General features: G+C 41.2%; 1 protein-coding gene across 1 annotated transcript in view; it reads left to right on the forward strand.

Annotated features, from left to right (window-relative positions):
• The window catches only part of PLS1 (plastin 1), a 77,435-nt gene that overhangs the window by 36,769 nt on the left and 21,939 nt on the right, over positions 1–18,727 (forward strand). The window contains exons 5-10 of the mRNA XM_060242304.1: positions 3,549–3,681; positions 6,397–6,478; positions 7,370–7,535; positions 7,701–7,843; positions 9,462–9,557; positions 11,209–11,404. Of these exons, the coding sequence (XP_060098287.1) occupies positions 3,549–3,681; positions 6,397–6,478; positions 7,370–7,535; positions 7,701–7,843; positions 9,462–9,557; positions 11,209–11,404 (816 nt within the window). The remainder of the gene's footprint in view (positions 1–3,548; positions 3,682–6,396; positions 6,479–7,369; positions 7,536–7,700; positions 7,844–9,461; positions 9,558–11,208; positions 11,405–18,727) is intronic.

Raw genomic sequence — 18,727 nt, forward strand, 5'->3', positions numbered from 1 at the left:
GAAGCACTGAGTGAATTCTCAGTATGCATTCATTCAGAGAGAGAGAGAGAGAGAGAGAGAGAGTTTTTAACTGACCTTTCTTTTATTTCTTCTAACTAACTCTCTTTAAGTCATATAATTTTTTAAACTTCCCACCAATCAGGCTTGCAGTTTACAATTCCAGGCTATCATAGGCAAGCCAAGCAGTAACCAAGCCTTCAGCAAATAGGAGAATAATTTTTCTAAACCATTTTTCCCTTTTAAGCTCCCTGCCTCAACTATAAATTCACCTTTTAATTTTAAAGTTTGGTAGTTAAACTAAAACCTAGGTTTTGTCAGAGATGATACTTGCAATTAATAAGAAATCCCATATTAATTATCCTAGCAAGACCTGGAACTCCCCACCTAGTACAAGCATTAAGTAGTTTAGCATGACTAGTGAATGGTCTCCATATTTTTCTTGATAAGATTTAAATTTTATGTAATTACATGTCACCTTTTATTTCATATTCCTTTGACTCTGCCATTTCCCCCCTATACCCTGATACCAAATCACTGTATAGAGAGGATCCATGTGCATCTGAAAATATGGGCTCTAGTTTATGAATGCTTAAGATGGAATAAAATTTTGTTGTCTTAAAAGTGCCATTAGACTATTGTTAATTTTTGCTGCTACAGTCTAGTATGACTATTTCCTCTGTGAGTTATTTTATCATCTGCACAGATCATTACTGGCACTGATAAAACCTTCTAGGACTCACTGTTGCCACACATGAAATGTGTGCTGTAGCACATTCTTACTACGTGTTCTAGAAGAAAAGTATCATCCTGTCCTTTAGTGAACTTTGCCGGTCATTTTTCATCTTTAAATAGAAAAATGCTTGATACGCTTTTAAGGAATGTCAGAGATCCCTGGAACAGTTTTAAAACCATCAGCATAGCTTTATGCTATATTTATTATGTGACTTCCTCCTCTGCCAAGTAGTTAGAGGGCAAGCAGAAGTGGCTGCAGAGTGCTGCTGTTCACCATTCACTTAGCTGCTGCCATTCATTCAAGCAGGTACTTTTTGCCTGGGTGAGTGAGCAAATAACATCTAGGAGCAGTAACCCTCATTGCTTGTCCTCTGCTTGTGCTATAACCACATCCAGATGGATGCCTGCTAGACAGCATCTTCCTGACAGTTCCCCAAAGCTAGAACTAGCCCTAAGAAATCTCAGCAAGCAGAGATGATCTGCTCCCATTTGGTGAGTGTAATGTGTAGCCTGGCTCTGCTATCAAGAATAACTCTTTATTCGGCGATGGAAAAACTATCTAGGAAGATTGTTGTATACTTTATTTTTGTATGATTTGACTAGGTGATCCTTTCCAGATCTTCTTTGTGGTCTCTGTGCATCACACCTATGGGATATAGTGTGCCTGCACCAACCCTTATAAGAATCAAGCCAAAGGATTTTTGCACCCAGATTCCAGTGGTCGTGCGCAGAAACCCCACCACACATGTTCACTGGAGTGGGCAAGGACTTCCTGTCAGTTCTCTTTTGACCGCTGTGCAGATCAGTCATTCCCCTTGCGCTGGTCAGTGCTTTCATTAAAACTTCCCTTTTCCAATAGCTACTTTTACTACTTTTCTTTGTCTCTTATGACTTCTCCCAGAACAACAACAGCAACAGGGGGAGAAAGCAGAAGACTCTACCTTCCTTGGCCCTTCCAGCCCCCCGCCCTGTTCTTTCTCCTCTCCTCTCTTTTCCTTTTACCGCTTATGGAAAGGCACTGGTTGTTTCAAGCACTGATCCAAATGTAGGAGTAACCCCTTCCCTTTTCTGGATGATCGCTCCCTCTGCTTCCCCTGCCTCATGGAAACTAATGCTTTCGATGTTCTTCCATGAAAAAAGCCTTATATGCCAATCCATAGCACTAACATAGACTTTCTCACTGGCTACAGTGACCCACACATCTTCAACTTTGAACACCCATGGCCCAACCAGTGATGATGGCGCCTGAGCCCTCTGAGAGTGAGAGAAACTCTCATGGCTCTTTTCCCATTCCAACACTGATTGCTCTCCCAAACAAGCAAACTCAGCATCTAAGTTGGAGTTAATACCTGTCAGAAAACTGCAGGACATGCATGGCAAACATGGCCACAATTGTTATACACCACTTGTCTCTCCAAAAGGATCAGTGTCAGACTTGACAGCCATCCTCATCAGCTTGTTGCTTCAATGGCCAGCATCGCCATCCATTAACTAAGCCCCTGACACCAGAGCCACTCCAGACCCAAGTGGTTCTACTCTTCAGCCTGGACCATGAATGCACAGTCTCCTCCAAACATCACATATGGTCCCCAAGCACTGTTGGCTCCACAGTCAGGTGACACCAGCACTGAAGCACCCTCCTATACCAGTGCTCAATGTTGGGAACAGACACCTATCAGAGACAAGGATGGCAAGTCCCCCCTTTTGCCCACTGCTGCTGCCATCTCCACTTTTCATGTGGGACCAACTACAGGGGAAATATCTGCACCCCATTCAACAGTCTTTCCATGGCTTCTGCTCCAAACTCTTTCCAGCTGGACTCAGAATTTGAAGCCTCCCATAGGTCTTGGGCATTTTACTCTGAGATATTTTTTCTCTTGGAAGTAGTGCCTGGATTCCACCCTAACTTGAATATCTCTCTTACAATCTTATTTCCTACATCCACAATGATGAGAGACTCCATTCCCAAGATGTCAAAAGGGCTCTGCCTTTTCTTTCTTCCAGGGGCCAAAACTCACAGGGCTGACCTGTTCATCTCCTCCACTTCCCTGAAGCCAGACCATGAAACCTCTTTGCAGAGTCTCCTAATGAGTTAATGGGAACTATTAACTCTATCATCTCTTAGTTAAGGAGCTGTTTGCTGGCCTGATTCAAGGCCAGTCTACTAGGACCTTAGCTAAATCTACTACCTTCCTCTAAGGGTTCCACTACATGAGTCTTGCAGGGCTTTGACCTGAGCAGCCTAGCATACCGTTATCACCATCATCCCTTTGGTGTCTCTCTGCACCAGTGGTCCCAGACAGGAAGCGTGATCATGCAGTCTACTGTGCCTGATTGACCTCCAACACCCTCCTCTGGATGTAATCCTTGCCTGCTAATCTCCCATAGGTGTGATGCACAGAGACCACAAAGAAAAGCAGGTTGCTTACCTAGATCCAGGTGGGCAGCTTACGTGTAACTGGTTATCTCTGAGTGGTCATCTGTGCATTCACACCTCCTTCCACAATGCTGTTGATCCTTTGGCTTTATTAGGGTCATACAGGAGACAGAAGAAACTGGCAGGATGTCCGCACCTACTCCAGTGATCGTGTGTGGTAGGGTTTCTGTACACACCCACTGAAATCAGGGCACAAAAATCCTTTGGCTTGATATTGGTCTAATAGTGGTTGGTGCAGGTACACTATATACCATAGGTGTGAATGTACAGATGACCACTTGAAGATCATCAGTTACAGGTAAAAAGCCTGTTTTCCTATCACTGTTTGTTTGATGTCCTCACTGCTAGATTATTTTAGAATTTTTTTACAATTTTTCAGAGGAAGAAAAGGTTGCTTTCGTTAACTGGATAAATAAAGCTCTGCAAGATGACCCTGACTGTAAACACCTTCTCCCCATGGATCCAACAGATGACAGTCTTTTTAAGTCACTTGCTGATGGCATCCTCCTTTGGTATGTTTAGTGCTAAATGAAAAAAAAACCTGGTCACAAAAAATCCTGTAAAAATACTTGTGGCATGATCCAACCAAAATAAAGCACTTTCAACCCCCATAGCCCCCTTGATTTCAGTGGGAGAGTTTCAGTCTTCCTTTGGAATCCATCAGACATTTAAGAAATGGTTTAATTTCTGAGGTCATGGGTCATCTACCATACTCATTAGAAAATACAGGAAATCTAATATGATTTTGTACATGTGGTTTTCTGATCATATTTCTACCAAGAGAGGTGATTATGGATTTTTTCCTTTTGTTGGTATCTATGTATTTTGTATTGATAAATTCACTGCAATGCCAGCAATGTTTGCACTTGCAAAGGAATATATTGTGTGTATTACCTACAAGGGCCTGAGCCCAGGCTAACCTGAAGCTAAGCAGGGTCGGTGCTGGCTAGTATTTGGATGGGCGTGACTCAAAAACAGGCAATGGCAAACCACCTCTGAATGACTCTTGCTTTGAAAACCGTATGAGGTCGCCTGTCATGAGCTCTAATGAGGAGCTGGAAGGGTTAACAGACCTGGAAGAGTTGCCAGCCAGTTCCTCAACTGAACAAACAGCAGCTGGCCCATCAATCATTCTCCAGGCACCAGTGTCAGCTGTTGACGATCAATCTCCTCCTCCATCTCAAGAGTTCAAAGCAGGCTCCGGAAAGAACTTTCAGAGCGAAGACATGAGGCATGCCAATGCTTCAGATCTCTCAGCCCTGAGTTCTAGCAGAGTCACTACCACCCAGGGAGTAGGCTGATTGAGACTCCCATATAGCTCCCACCCAGGACCTGGTAACCTTGTGGAAGCAACAAGTCTATTTTCTGGCTTGCATCCATGCTCCTTCCTGATCCTGACCTGCTTGATTTCCTTTGCACCCTGATCTTTTGGCTTTTGGACACTGACTTCTGATTCCAGTTTGTGATTCTGCATTGGTGACTTGGCTCCTGCTTGACTTCCTGGACTTTGACCTTGGACTGGCTTTGGACTTCTGCCTGCCTGCACCCTGAGAAAGTGACATCGCCAAAAGTCAACTGTGACTTGACAGCACTTTCCATTACCATTACCCAGAAGCAAAGTATCAAAGACTAATCATGTCACTGAAATTATTATGCTTTTGTTGATTTAGTAACCATTTCCATTATTGCATAGACAGATAAAAGTGTGAACAGATAACACATATGTCTGACTCTCCAAATGAAACATGTAATTGCTGATTCTGTTTTAGGTAAACTGTTCATATATTAATCCTTCACAACTACAAAACTATAAGCAGTACATTATGTTCAGTGTCTTAGTATCACCTGGCCTCAAATTTTCCATTTTCTAAATTGGTATAATCAGAAGGATTATGTTCCATTGTCAATAAACAAAATTCTATGACCAGCAATTCCAAATTATTTTATCACAATATATTATACAAATAGGGGAAATACCATCCTCCTTTCAGATTCACTAAATTTCTCTCTGTAGGATTTTGGAGGTTTTTAATGAGGGGATTTTGAAACATACAGTTCTCTGATGTATAGTGGTAAAGCCTCAGAAGGATGGTAAAACCTACCATTTCTACATATCTGAATGTCTTTGAGACTGTTGTTCTATTATGCTCTGACCTGTATACTCACATGTACATACTTGATTACTTTCACTTGTTGACTCTTGGTTAGTTATCTCTATTGAAATTTTTTTTAATCTGAGTTGATCATCAAGGATTAAAAAGTTCTACCTGTGGAGATTAATTTGAGATGGTTAATTCAAATCACCTACTGATGCCACAAACAATGAACATAGATGTGCAGACAGCCTCTAAGTCCAGCATCTTTTTCTGTGTTTGCATGTACAACTATTTTGTTCCTATCAGTCAGACTTTTCTATTAATTTAATGTTCAATTGTATGAACCTTTATGAAATCAAAACACCAATTAATAAATGCTTCATTTCTTTTTTTTTCTGGCTTGGATCCAAATTTCAGTGAATGGGAGGAGTTTCCAGAAAATGTCCCTGCCTTTGTCTTGCCAGTTGAAAGAGCACCTGTGGCTGAGGGTTTAGAGACTGTTCAGAATTAAATACCATGAAATACAGGGGACCACAATATGGTGAAGGAATCAGGCAAAATAAATTGTCTCTGTGTTATATGAGCAAGCTCAGCTCAAGGCTTGCTCCTTCTATGCAAGGGGGAAATTTCACCTGATTCCCATTTCTTCCTGTATACCACAAAAACATGTGGCATTTTGTTCAGGATGGTCCTTCAGACATAGCATAAGGTTTTTGAGAGGCATGAGCTACTGAAGGAAAGCAGAGAAGGTGCATTTCTATTAACTTCTTCCATCCACAGACTCCTGCACTACTCCAGCACTACATTACTACTCTTGTATGTGTTTTTGTAGTTTATTTTTGCAATGTGATTAAGTGGTAAATAGTTTAGTATTATTAGAATCTTTTAAATCTAATCAAAATATAGGAACACTCATATGAAGCTCTGTCACCAATACTTTGTTTTAAATTGTTTTAAGTTATAACTGACTGTCCTATTGTTTTATATTTGAAATTGAGATGTTGGGTTTTATATGATTGTTAGCCGCCCTGAGTCCATTTGGAATGGGCGGGATATAAATGGAAAGTAAATAAAAAAATAAAATAATCATTATCAGAACAGAAAACTAAATGTTCACCTTTACTCCCTCAGCAAAATGATAAACTTATCCCAACCAGACACAATTGATGAGAGAGTTATTAATAAGAAGAAACTTACTCCATTTACTATCTCTGTAAGTATCATACTACTCGAACAAAAATCTATCTTTAGAGGCAGCCGGAGGGTAAACAGGTTAAGATTTGAAACATTCTTTGAATCTTAAAAATGTTGAAGCAGTAAGATGACTGCAACAATTCAGTTCCTGGTTACTTGTATGTTCCTGTGTTGTTACTTGAAATCCATATGTAAACAGAATTGACTGAAGCTCAAGTTATGGATAATTTATTTCTAGGGGCCTTTTTGTATATATCTTTGCAGGAGTCTGTTTCTTATTTGCAGTTTGACACATATTGCTCTAGTAGCTCTTTTGTTATAAGCAAAGCATTTCTGATTTCCACCTTGAGAAGCCTACTATCTCCCAAACAAAACCATTCTTACCCTTGGTAACTGAAGTAGCGTTTATAGGTGTTTCCCTCTCCCCACCATGTTTTCCACATTCAGGTGGAAAGAACATAGTGGCAGTTCTCATATGCACAATAATAACTTTCCATTTATTTCTATGTCTCATAGTTTGTTTTAGCTGCTGAACTGCTGCAGTGGTTATCTGAAAATATATCCATGTGCTAAATAACCTTTGAAATGCACAAAGAAATGAAACATAATGAAGATCTTATGAATAATAATAGTAAGGAGGGCTTTTTCTGGTCCAGTAGCTTGGGGTACTCATTTCAGAGCTATAAGTAGCTGTGCATGCACTGTTCACTTTTGATGTATTTAAATGCATCCTGAATGAAATATTTTATGCCATATCCATTTTTACTAGAAGTTATATCGATGAAATCTGTCCCTTGTTTATTTGCTTTGTTTTTCTTTTAAATTTATATTATTTTAAAATGCTAGCTATCTCTATTCATATATTAATGCACACACTTCCATATACATTCTTTGTTCTTTTTCCACATAGGAAAATCTAGATCTTGCACTGAATTCTGCATCAGCTATTGGTTGTACAGTAGTCAATATTGGATCACAAGATCTAAAAGAAGGGAAACCACATTTGGTGTTAGGACTGTTGTGGCAAATTATTAAGGTTGGGCTTTTTGCAGATATAGAAATCTCCAGAAATGAAGGTAAGAAATTAAGGACCATTGCGCATTACAAAATGTTGAAATCTTTAAATCTCTGATAATGGTTTGCTTCTGCTTCTTATTCTTTCTTTTTTTACCGTTTATGAACAATTAATGCAAACTTAATTTTTTAAAAAAACTAAAGATTTACTTAAAACTTTTTTGTAGCTCTTATTGGTTTGCTAAGTGATGATGAAGAATTAGAGCAATTAATTAAACTGTCTCCAGAAGACCTCCTGCTGCGTTGGGTTAACTACCATTTGGACAATGCTGAATGGAAGAAAATAAATAACTTTAGTCAAGATATTAAGGTATCTCTTATATTGTCTGTCTAATAAACAAAACTATAGTTTGGAATCAGAAGCATTTCACCAGAACTAATGACAACTATCATAGAAATCTTTTTGTAAAGGCATTTTAATCTAATGGCTTCTCACAGTGAGTGCAAGTGCTCTATTGTACCTGGTGTGAGAATCAGATGGAGAGATGTGGAGCAGCTAAGCAGCACTGAGATGAGAGCTGTTGACTGTAGCTTGTTGTTTCCATGCAGACCCCACCACTAGCCAATTGGCTTAGGCTGTTTGACTTGTGACAGGGCCAGAGGGTGTATACCAGTGTGAAGACTTTTTCTCTCTGGTCCATTTCTGGGGTTAAAAAAATAAACCCAATTCGGATAAGGCAGAGTTTTTGTCTTCTCTCACTCCTACCCGATGACGATAGATCAAGATGGGTAGTCGTGGTTGTCTATAGCAGTAGAATACATCAAGAGTCTAGTAGCACCTTTAACACTAACAAAATTTTTGGCAGGGCATGAGTCACTGCTCATTTCAAATTTTGTTAGTCTTTAAGGTGCTACTAGATTGCTGCTCTCTTTTACTCCTATCCAGCGATAACTGCTTCCCACTAATGTCATTTTGCTCTGCTATGAACCTCAAACTGGCTTCAGTTTGATAGAACCAATTTTGCCACTACTGAAATTCTTTGAGTTGACTTCATGGGCAGAACCATGTAGAATGCATTACAGTAGTCTAGTCCAGTGTTCCCTTTAAGATGTGTTAGCGTGAGCTAGCTCATAGATTTTTAGCCTCTAGCTCACACATTTTTGTCTTAGCTAAGGAATGATGGTCCCAGAGCACACTAATTTATGCAGTAGCTCACAAAGCAGAATTTTTGCTCACAAGACTCTGAAGCTTAGAGGGAACATTGGTCTAGTCTTGTTACTGTGGCTTTTATACACTGATGTGGCCTCTGCCTTGTGGAATGGCTTGAGTGAGGACAGGAAGGCTCTTGCATTTCTCTTTTCCCACATAGATAGTAAAACAGAATTGTTCAAGACAGCATTTCTATAAAAGCAATAGGGCTGTTACAACATAATGGTTTGGGAAGGTACTGTTATAAAAGAAAGGAAATGTGGACTAGACTGCTATATACAGAATGTATTATCTATTTGCTGTATATATATTTCTCCCACTGCATTAACTTCTACTTATGTAACACAATTTTTGGCATTGTTTAACATATAAAGTCTAATAGTGTTTGCTTTGTTTTAAGTTTCTGTAGTCTTACTTTGACTGCATTGCTTATTACTTGTCAAATCCTATTGAGTATACTGCTATATAGTGCAATCTGCCTGAAGTCTGATTGAGAAAGGCAGACAGCAAAGGAATAAAATAAAGAAAATATAAATAAATGAAACACAGTGTCATTGTTCCTCTATTTGGAAGTTTATATATATAAAAAGCTCAGCTTCCAGTATGGCTGCTGTCTTTTTACTTCTCCCATTACCTTCCAATGCAGCAACAAATGAAATATTTTAATATTTATGTTAAGGAAAAGCATGCAGCTGCAGCTATTGACAGAGTGATCTTCAGTGTCTGTCATCGATATATATTGAGAACTTTTGTTAATTTTTTATATTATTTGTATCAGGACTCAAAAGCATACTATCACCTGCTTCAGCAAATTGCACCTAAAGGAGACAACAGTGGGGAGACTGCCATTGACATAGATCTTTCAGGTCTAAAGGTATGCATATATATGTATAGATATGAATATATGGTTTTATCCAAAGTTCAGTTTCCATTAATGGAAGATATTTTTGTCAGCAGAACAGACCTCTCCTCCCACTGCAGCCCACTGAGCTACCTGAAATGTTGCTCCTTCGGGACAGAGGGCCCTCAGGAACAGTATGAGGTGTAAACTGGGTATCTCCAATAAGAGGATGAAATTGAAAACATCCCCCCTTCCATTTCAGTCAACTTTAACATTGGCCAATGGTCATCATACACAAGGGCTTCATTATATATATCTAGGGTTACCAGGTTTGGGTTGAAAAATACCTAGAGACTTTGGTGGTGGATTTGAGAGAGGGTGGGTTTGGGGAGGGGAGGGGCTTCAGCATGGTACAATGCTATAGAGTCCAAAGCAGCCATTTTCTCTAGGGGAGCTGATCTCTGCCAGCTGGAGATCAGTTGTAAAAGTAGGAGATTACCAGGCCCCACCTAGAGGTTCTTCATGTAAAACACAATTCTGACTTAGTAATGAATAGTTAGTATCAAAATACAAAAAGAGTATCAACAATACACAATATATTAGTCATGCACAAATTTAAATAAATAAAACATATTAGTTATGCACAAAGTTAAAACTTCATAAGCTCCACAATGCTCCTACTGTCCTTATGTGGCTCAAAGTCACTATATTATATTCCAGTGCAGTATTTGAGAAAAAGGTCCAACGGAGAACTGGTCCACTTTGCAAGACGTTTCAGATCTCTAATCCTTCTTCTGGGGACCAATCTTGCATATTATGTACAATTTTCTAGGTCCAGTAGTGCCAGAAATTATTCAATCATCAACCATATCAGTCCAGAATTTCTAGCTTTCTCTAATTTTCAAGCATAATAGCAGGAACGCCATAGGTAATACATTCCTTGTCAGCAAAACAGGCTACATACAGCATGGAAAATGTAGTTGTGCAGCTCTGCTTTAAATGCTGCTCTATATAGTCTAATGTAATTTGCTTGTTAAACTATTTTATGAATGTATAAATATTAATGAATTAACAGTAAATACTGTAGAGGTTCTAATTGAATATAAACATTAAAAAGTACCACCCTGTCATGGTTTGTACAAGTTACATGTAGTGCTTGAATTGCTAGTGTTATCCCGGTGAGATTCTATCTTCTCAAACTTTGATTATTCAGAAGTTCTCAAGTGTTATCTTCAAGCATTAAACAATAACAAAATGTTACACTTTAAGGCTCTGAACTTAAAATTTGTTTCTAAACCTCCACTTTGCAACTTGATCTATAACTGCATTTTATATATGACAGAAAGATTCAGAGATGGAAACTAATACAAAATATTTTTGAAAGTGTAACTTTAAGTTTGGTGTAGTGGTTAAGTGTGCGGACTCTTATCTGGGAGAACCGGGTTTGATTCCCTACTCCTTCACTTGCACCTGCTAGCATGCCTTTGGGACAGCCATAACTCTGGCAGAGGTTGTCCTTGAAAGGGCAGCTGCTGTGAGAGCCCTCTCAGCCCCACCCACCTCACAGGGTGTCTGTTGTGGGGGAGAAAAGCAAAGGAGATTGTGAGATGCTCTGAGATTCTTCAGAGTGGAGGGTGGGATATAAATCCAATATCTTCTTCTAAAAAACTTTTGTTCTTTTTAGGAAAAAAGTGATCTGAAGAGGGCTGAATATATGCTTCAACAAGCAGAGAAACTGGGCTGCAAACAGTTTGTAACTCCAGCAGATGTAGTTGCAGGCAACCCTAAGCTTAACATGGCCTTTGTTGCAAATCTCTTTAACACGTACCCTGCCCTGCAGAAACCTGAAAGCACTTCTTATGATGTCAATTTGCTAGAAGGTGAGATCTTTCAACAAATACTGTTGGTGATATTAGATAATATCTAATTCATACAAGTACAAACAGGACTTAACTGCTGAATTTGTCACACAATTGACTTAATTCCTTCAAACTATAATATGGGAAGGTTTAATGTTGACTCACCATAGATAAGTCCTGAATAATACACATGTAATATTGGGCTATTTACAGTTCCTTAGGTATGCTCTTCCAAGATACTTTCACACAGAAATAAATTGACCTGTTAGGTACATAAAAACAAGCTTAAGAAGAGCCCTTCTAGATCAGACCACAGGGCAAACCAATCCAGCATTCTGTTTTCCTTGCAGTTTGCCCACCAGGAACTGAATAATCAGTGTGACTTGAATCTGGTCAAGGCTGCAAAAACTGTTATAGACCCTGAACAATTCCCGTTGAGCCCTCATAGAGGAGGGGAGGAGAGAAGGAAAAGGGGAAAAATAGAAAAGAGGTATGCACACAGAAAAGTGAAACAAGCTTCACTTAATTCCTTCTTACTTCCCCTCAGCACTAAAAAGAGATCCACTCCCCCAGCCACCACATACTTTGGGTGTTGCTGAAGGGTGTGTGCTGTGGGAACGTCTCTAGGAATCCTGATTCTTTCACTTGCACTTAGCAGGAAAAGCTAGCAAGTGATCTCTTGTAGGAGAACATTTGCTAGGATTTCAAGTCAAGCAAAGGGTTAAAATGAGTGATTTGGACTGAACACATGAAATTGCCTCATCAGGGTCCAGGCTGCCTACTCTGACTAGCTAGAAGCAGCTCTGTAAGGTTTCAGATAGAAGTATTTTCATATTATCTAATACACGATCATTTTAATTGGAGATGCTATGGACTGAACCTGGACTTATTGCATGCAAAGTAGAAGTCACAGCCCTTCTTCTGAATTCCTGGAGGGGCTTCTAATTGTTACTAAAGTCTCAATTATCTTACTAACTTTTCTCCTGGTCTCCCATCAGAGCAAAATAAAGTAGTTGTATTGCCTGGTTCAATTTAGCCATGATTGCCAACAGCCATTGGAACCTCCCTCCCTTTAATTTGTTGCATCTACTGCCCATCAGTTTCAGTTCTTAGTTTGTACTCTTGGAAAACAATTTGTCCATTAATAAGCTGTATGAATAAAAATAAAATGTTCTATTGATAGTTTATTTAGCTTCATAAGCTTCATTATTTTATTCATTTGTTTTATTTATTAATTTCATTCATTCATTTATTCATTCTTTTAAATATTATTATATGAATGGTGAGAACATTCATTTCTTGGTAGTTATGAGAGGTCATAAACTGACAACTTATAATTTTCCTGTTTTTCTTTATGGAATGCAGATTTGACCCCTCCTAACATAGGTACAGTATTTAGTATTTTTCTTTAGCCTGTAAACGTGTTTCTCCTGAGACTTCAGCTTTCCCCCCCTATTACTGCTACAAGCACTACCCTCCTAATTGACCCCCTGCATTAGCTATATATTGCTATCTTTATTTAATATGCCGTTATAACTAAGAAAAAATATTAATAACTTAATGTATTCATATTCATTGAAAGGGTAAAGTATAATCACTCTCCTGACTTCTGCTAATGGCCTTGTGCACATAACTGGTTTCTTTAGGAATTTTGATGGAACCTCAGAATTGTAAACTGAAAGACCATCCAGATTGTGAATACATAGGTTTTTCAGTCAGAAATTCACTGCTGTAAGTTTCTAGCAACAGGAAATATCTTGTCCCATGGATCATCCTTTTCTCCCTTGTGAATAGCTTGTATTCTTAAAAGGGAACACTTTTACAGTTACAGTATAACAACACCAATTTAAATTCTTGTAGTCCAAACTTTCTACTTGTTGTGACCTCCAAGTAGGGTTGCCAAGTCCAGCTCAGGAAATACCTGGGGACTTTGGGGTGGATCCAGGAGACTTTTCCATTCCCTAAAATAAATAAAACACAGAAATCAGATTGATTATATACTCTGCAGTCAAAGATGGAGAAGCTGTTTACAGTCAGCAAAAACAAGACCTGGAGCTGACTGCAGCTCAGATCATGAGCTACTCATTGCAAAATTCAGGCTTAAACTGAAGAAAACTGGGGAAGCCATTAGGCCATTCAGGTTTGACCTTGATCACATCCCTTATGAATATACAGTGGAGGTGAAGAATAGGTTTAAGGAACTAGGGTTGATAGACAGAGTGCTGGAAGAACTATGGATGGAGGTTCATGACATTGTACAGAAGGCAGCAAACAGTACCATCCCAAAGAAAAAGAAATGCAAGAAAGCAAAGTGGCTGTCTGATGAGGCTTTACAAATAGCTGAGGAAAGAAGGAAAGCGAAAGGCAAAGGTGAAAAGGAAAAATACACCCAACTGAATGCAGATTTCCAGAGAACAGTGATAAGGAGGCCTTCTGGAAAGAACAATGCAAAGCAATAGAGGAAAATAATAGAATGGGAAGGACAAGAGATCTCTTCAAGAAAATTGGAGAAATCAAGGGAACGTTTCGTGCAAAGATGGCCATGATAAAGGGCAAAAACGGTAGAGACCTAACAGAAGCAGAAGAGATCAGGAAGAGGTGGCAAGAATACACAGAAAATTTATACAAGAAGCATCTCAATGTCCTTGACAACCATGACAGTGAAATCGCTGACCTTGAACCAGACAACCTGGAGTATGAAGTCAAATGGGCCTTAGAAAGCATTACTAACAACAAAGCGAGCGGAGATTATGGTATCCCAGCTGAGCTATTCAAAGTCCTAAAAGATGATGCTGTTAAAGTGATGCACACATTATGTCAACAAATTCGGAAAACAAAACAGTAGCCACAGAATTGGAAAAGGTCAGTTTATATTCCAATCCCAAAGAAGGGTAATGCCAAGGAATGTTCAAACTATTGCACCATTGCACTCATTTCACATGCCAGCAAGGTCATGTTGAAAATCCTACAAGCTAGGCTTCAGCAGTATGTAGATAGGGAACTACCAGAAGTTCAAGCTGGGTTTCGGAGAGGTAGAGGAACTAGAGATCAAATTGCCAACATTCAATGGATTATGGAGAAAGCACGGGAGTATCAGAAAAACATCTATTTCTATTTCACTGACTATGCTAAAGTCTTTGATTGTGTGGATCACAACAAACTGTGGCAAGTCCTTAAAGAGATGGGAGTACCAGACCACCTCACATGTCTCCTGAGAAACCTGTATAAGAACATAAGAGAAGCCATGTTAGATCAGGCCAATGGCCCATCCAGTCCAACACTCTGTGTCACACAGTGGCAAAATTTCATACACACACACACACACACAAACACACACACTCTGTGGCTAATAGCCACTGATGGACCTCTGTTCCATATTTTTTTTATCTAAACCTCTCTTGAAGGTGGCTATGCTTCTGGCCGCCACCACCTCCTGTGGCAGTGAATTCCACATGTTAATCACCCTTTGGGTCAAGAGGGCTCAAGAAGCAATGGTCAGAACAGGATATGGAACAACTGATTGGTTTAGAATAGGAAAAGAAGTTCAACAAGGATGTATATTGTCACCCTTTTTTAATTTATATGCAGAGTACATCACGCGGAATGCTGGCCAGGATGAAGCAGAAGCTGGAATTAAGATTGCTGGGAAAAAATCAACAACCTCAGATATGCAGATTATACCACTCTAATGGCAGAAAGTGAGGAGGACCTAAAGAATGTCTTTAGGTGAAAGAGGAGAGCACAAAAGTAGGCTTGAAACTCAACATTAAAAAAAACTAACATCATGGCATCTGGCCCCATCACACCATGGCAAATAGATGAGGAAGACATGGAAGTAGTGACAGACTTCATATTTCTGGGATCCAAGATCACTGCAGATGGTGTCTGTAGCCATGAAATTAAAAGACGTTTGCTCCTTGGGAGGACAGCTATAATAAAAAGTAGAGACATCAACCTGCCAACAAAAGTCCGTTTAGTCAAAGCGATGGTATTCCCAGTAGTAATGTATGGCTGTGAGAGCTGGACCATAAGGAAGGCCGAGCGCAGAAGAACAGATGCTTTTGAGCTGTGGTGCTGGAGAAGAATCTTGAGAGTCCCTTGGACTGCAAGAAGATCCAGTCAGTCAGTCCTAAGGGACTGTTCCCTGGAAAGTCAGATGCTGAAGCTGAAGCTCTAATATTTTGGCCACCAAATGAGAAGGGAGCACTCACTGGAGAAGATCCTGATGCTGGGAAAGACAGAAGGCAAAAGAAGAAGGGGACAGCAAAAGATGAGATGACTGGCAGCATTACTGATGTAACAAACACGAATTTGAGCACACTTCGGAGGATGGTGGAAGACGGGAGGGCCTGGCGTGACTTTGTCCATGGGGTTGCAAAGTGTTGGACTCGACTGTGCGACTGAACAACAACAACAAATAAATTAAAAAAACAGTGCAATTCCCTGAATAGTCCTTATTTCCTTGTCCCCCAACAGCTTCAATTCCAGTAAATGAAAGTGAACACACACTAACAGAGCAGCCAAAGTAAACAGGGTTTGTAAGCACACACTTTTGTGATCTCACTGGGGCCTTTCACACAGGAACTGCTGTATCTCCAACCAACTTCTTCAGACTAACAGAGGAAAATGAAAAGAGAGAGGAGTTTTCCTCCATCCCATTAACAGGTTCCTATACAAAGATGTCTGAAACAAATCCAAAACAAGCACAGAGACTGTGCTCTTGCTTTGTCTCTCACACACACTTACTGGCTCTGGTTCCTATACAAAGACATCTGAAATGAAAGCAAGCAGAGGAACTGCACTCTCACCCACTCTCTCTTACACACATGGCCCTGCTGCTGGCTCCTCCTGATGCAGCTTTCACATCCTGCTCAAATTTAAAGGCACACACACATTTTAAAATACAAGGCGTTTGCAGGCTTCTAAACCTGTGGAGATCTAAAGGCACAAGGTGGCTGGGGGGGCAGGGCTTCCCCTCGTGGGCCAGCTGGCTGTGGACAGAATGGAGCCTGGAAAACTGGGGGTTCCCCTGCTGGGACTGGGGGATTGGGAAGCCTACCTCCAAGACATGAAGGATTTGATTGTTACTTCTTTCCTATGTTGTGGTTTTTAATAAGACCAATTGATCTTGAGATCACAGTGTGTTCTACCAGTTGTGGAACTATTTAGTATCAGATAGTGTCTTTTCCAATCATAGAAACTAATTTCCATAGGATGATTTAATGTTTAAAATGTGTATGGTGAGGGACAGAGAACTTAGTTGTTTTTGATAGCTGAAATTATGTTCTTGAACATATATAAACATGTGAAGGTGACATATGCCAAGTCAAACCTTTGGACTAGCTAGTTCAGTATTGTCTGCTCTTATGAACAACAGCTCTCCAAGGTCTCCAGCATGAAAGACTGAATATGGAATCATTTGCACACAAAGGAAATGCCTATAATTTAGCTCCACACTAAAGGGAGAAAAGCCTATGATAAAAATTGTATCCAACACTTCTGAGAGAGTGAGTTATACTGGTATATTGGTTAGATACTCCCTTCCCCATTTGTTTATTCAGTCTGCATAATAAATTGCTGCTTAGTATAGTGATTAGAAAACAAAAATACCACAGATGCTGCCATCTAAGTGACTTTCTGGCCCAATTTCTCCTGGCTTCCCATTGTTTTGTTCCCAGAATGTATCTTTTGAACAATGAAAAAGAATATGAGGTGAGAGGGGTACATCATGAAAAGCTGGCCAGTTTTCAGCCATCTGAAAAGCTTAAGCATGCTTATGCCACAACAGAATTTTATTTAGAGTGGAATATTAAATACAGTGTGGGGCAGCCCAATCCAGACATAAGTGGCGGCTGGCCGTGGCATAACTGCTGCACCGCTAGTAGACTTCCTGAGGACTTCGGCACGCTGGAGAGGTGTAGCTTGCCGTGAGGGAGATGGTCGCCATGGCAACGCTGCTGGCATAGGCATGCAAGGGAGGCGGAGGCAGCCGGTCCTGGTGCATGCACTGCGGTTCATGACAGTCAGGGATGGGGAGAGGCAGCCCCAGAGAGGCTAATAGCCATCCCCAACCCGCCCCCAAACAGAGAAAGGAGCCAATGATGGGCAGACCATCAAAGGCAAAGGAGAGACATCCCACCAATTCGGGGAGGGAACAGGAGTGAGGCTGGACATGCGCGCACGAGAAGCCTGGCTTGGTGGCGAAGCGGGGATGGGGGCGAGACAGGCCCACACGGGACCACAGAGAAGCCATCAATCCCCTCACATCCTCCTGCTGTCAGAGACTCTGCCGATGGCAGGCAGACAAGCAGGAAGTACCAAGTGCAGGAGTTCGCTGTCATAGATAGCGGCTGGAATGTGTGTCTGGGAGTGAGCAGCCCAGCAGCAGACACCCCCCCACCCAGAGACCCCCTGTGCTGCCCTGACACCCCCTGCCATGTGCACGGAACACCTCCCCCGGGGGCCACAGAATTTAGAGTGCGAGTGCATCAGCTGCAGAACTCTGTCCACTTCATCAGCCTGTGCACAACAGCCCTGTGGGGCCGAGTAGGCTGTCAACCCGGGCAGGCTAAGGGCTGGCACTCCCCTCTCCTGTCCAGCCCTGTCCCTCACTCTAAGTCTGTATGGCTGGGAGCTCGCCGGCAGAACTTCCCGCCACGCAAACCTGTCCCTAACAACTGAGTTATGCGAGGCAGAGCAGAAGTATTTCTAGGAGGCGGGAGTGTGATTGGGCGCCGGGGAGGGGGTTCGCCAGGCCGAGGCGCAAGGGGATTGGTGAGGCAATCATGCCGCTCCCTAAGGGGTTTGCGAGCTTCCGCAGCGGTGAAGGTGACCTTTGTTTTTGGTTTCAACGAGTGCCTATGGGACACGCCGCTAGTTTTGCTGGCAAGATGTTGCGCCTCTCGGGGGGGGCGTGTCATGGACCGAACTTCTCAGGAAGCAGCCTAAGCCTGGCCACGCCCCCAACTCCACCCCCTCCTCCACCTGAACGCTGCGCTCCATCTCACTTCTGCCTGCGCTTGGGCACAGCCCTCAGGTGCCACTGCCCTCAGGAGGAGTGGTGCTCGGGCAGCCCCCTGCCCACGTAATTCTCCTCCACTGTGGCGGCGCCAGTCGTACGTCGGTGCATACCCTTCCTGCGCCAACGTAGTGGCTCGTCTGCTTCCAAAAGACTTTCCACCCCCTCTCTCTGGATTGTGCTGTTAGTTTTAGTTCCTCAGTTCTTTCTGTTCAGGAGTGTATTTTTTCAGTTTGCATGTTATTATTCTTTTTTGTCTAGAGTGGATTTTTCTGGCATTGTTCAGCATGCAGTTTCAAATTATTAGTGTGAAGTTGCTGCATATT

Source organism: Heteronotia binoei, chromosome 6 (assembly GCF_032191835.1).
Source record: "Heteronotia binoei isolate CCM8104 ecotype False Entrance Well chromosome 6, APGP_CSIRO_Hbin_v1, whole genome shotgun sequence".
Lineage (NCBI taxonomy): Eukaryota > Metazoa > Chordata > Lepidosauria > Squamata > Gekkonidae > Heteronotia > Heteronotia binoei.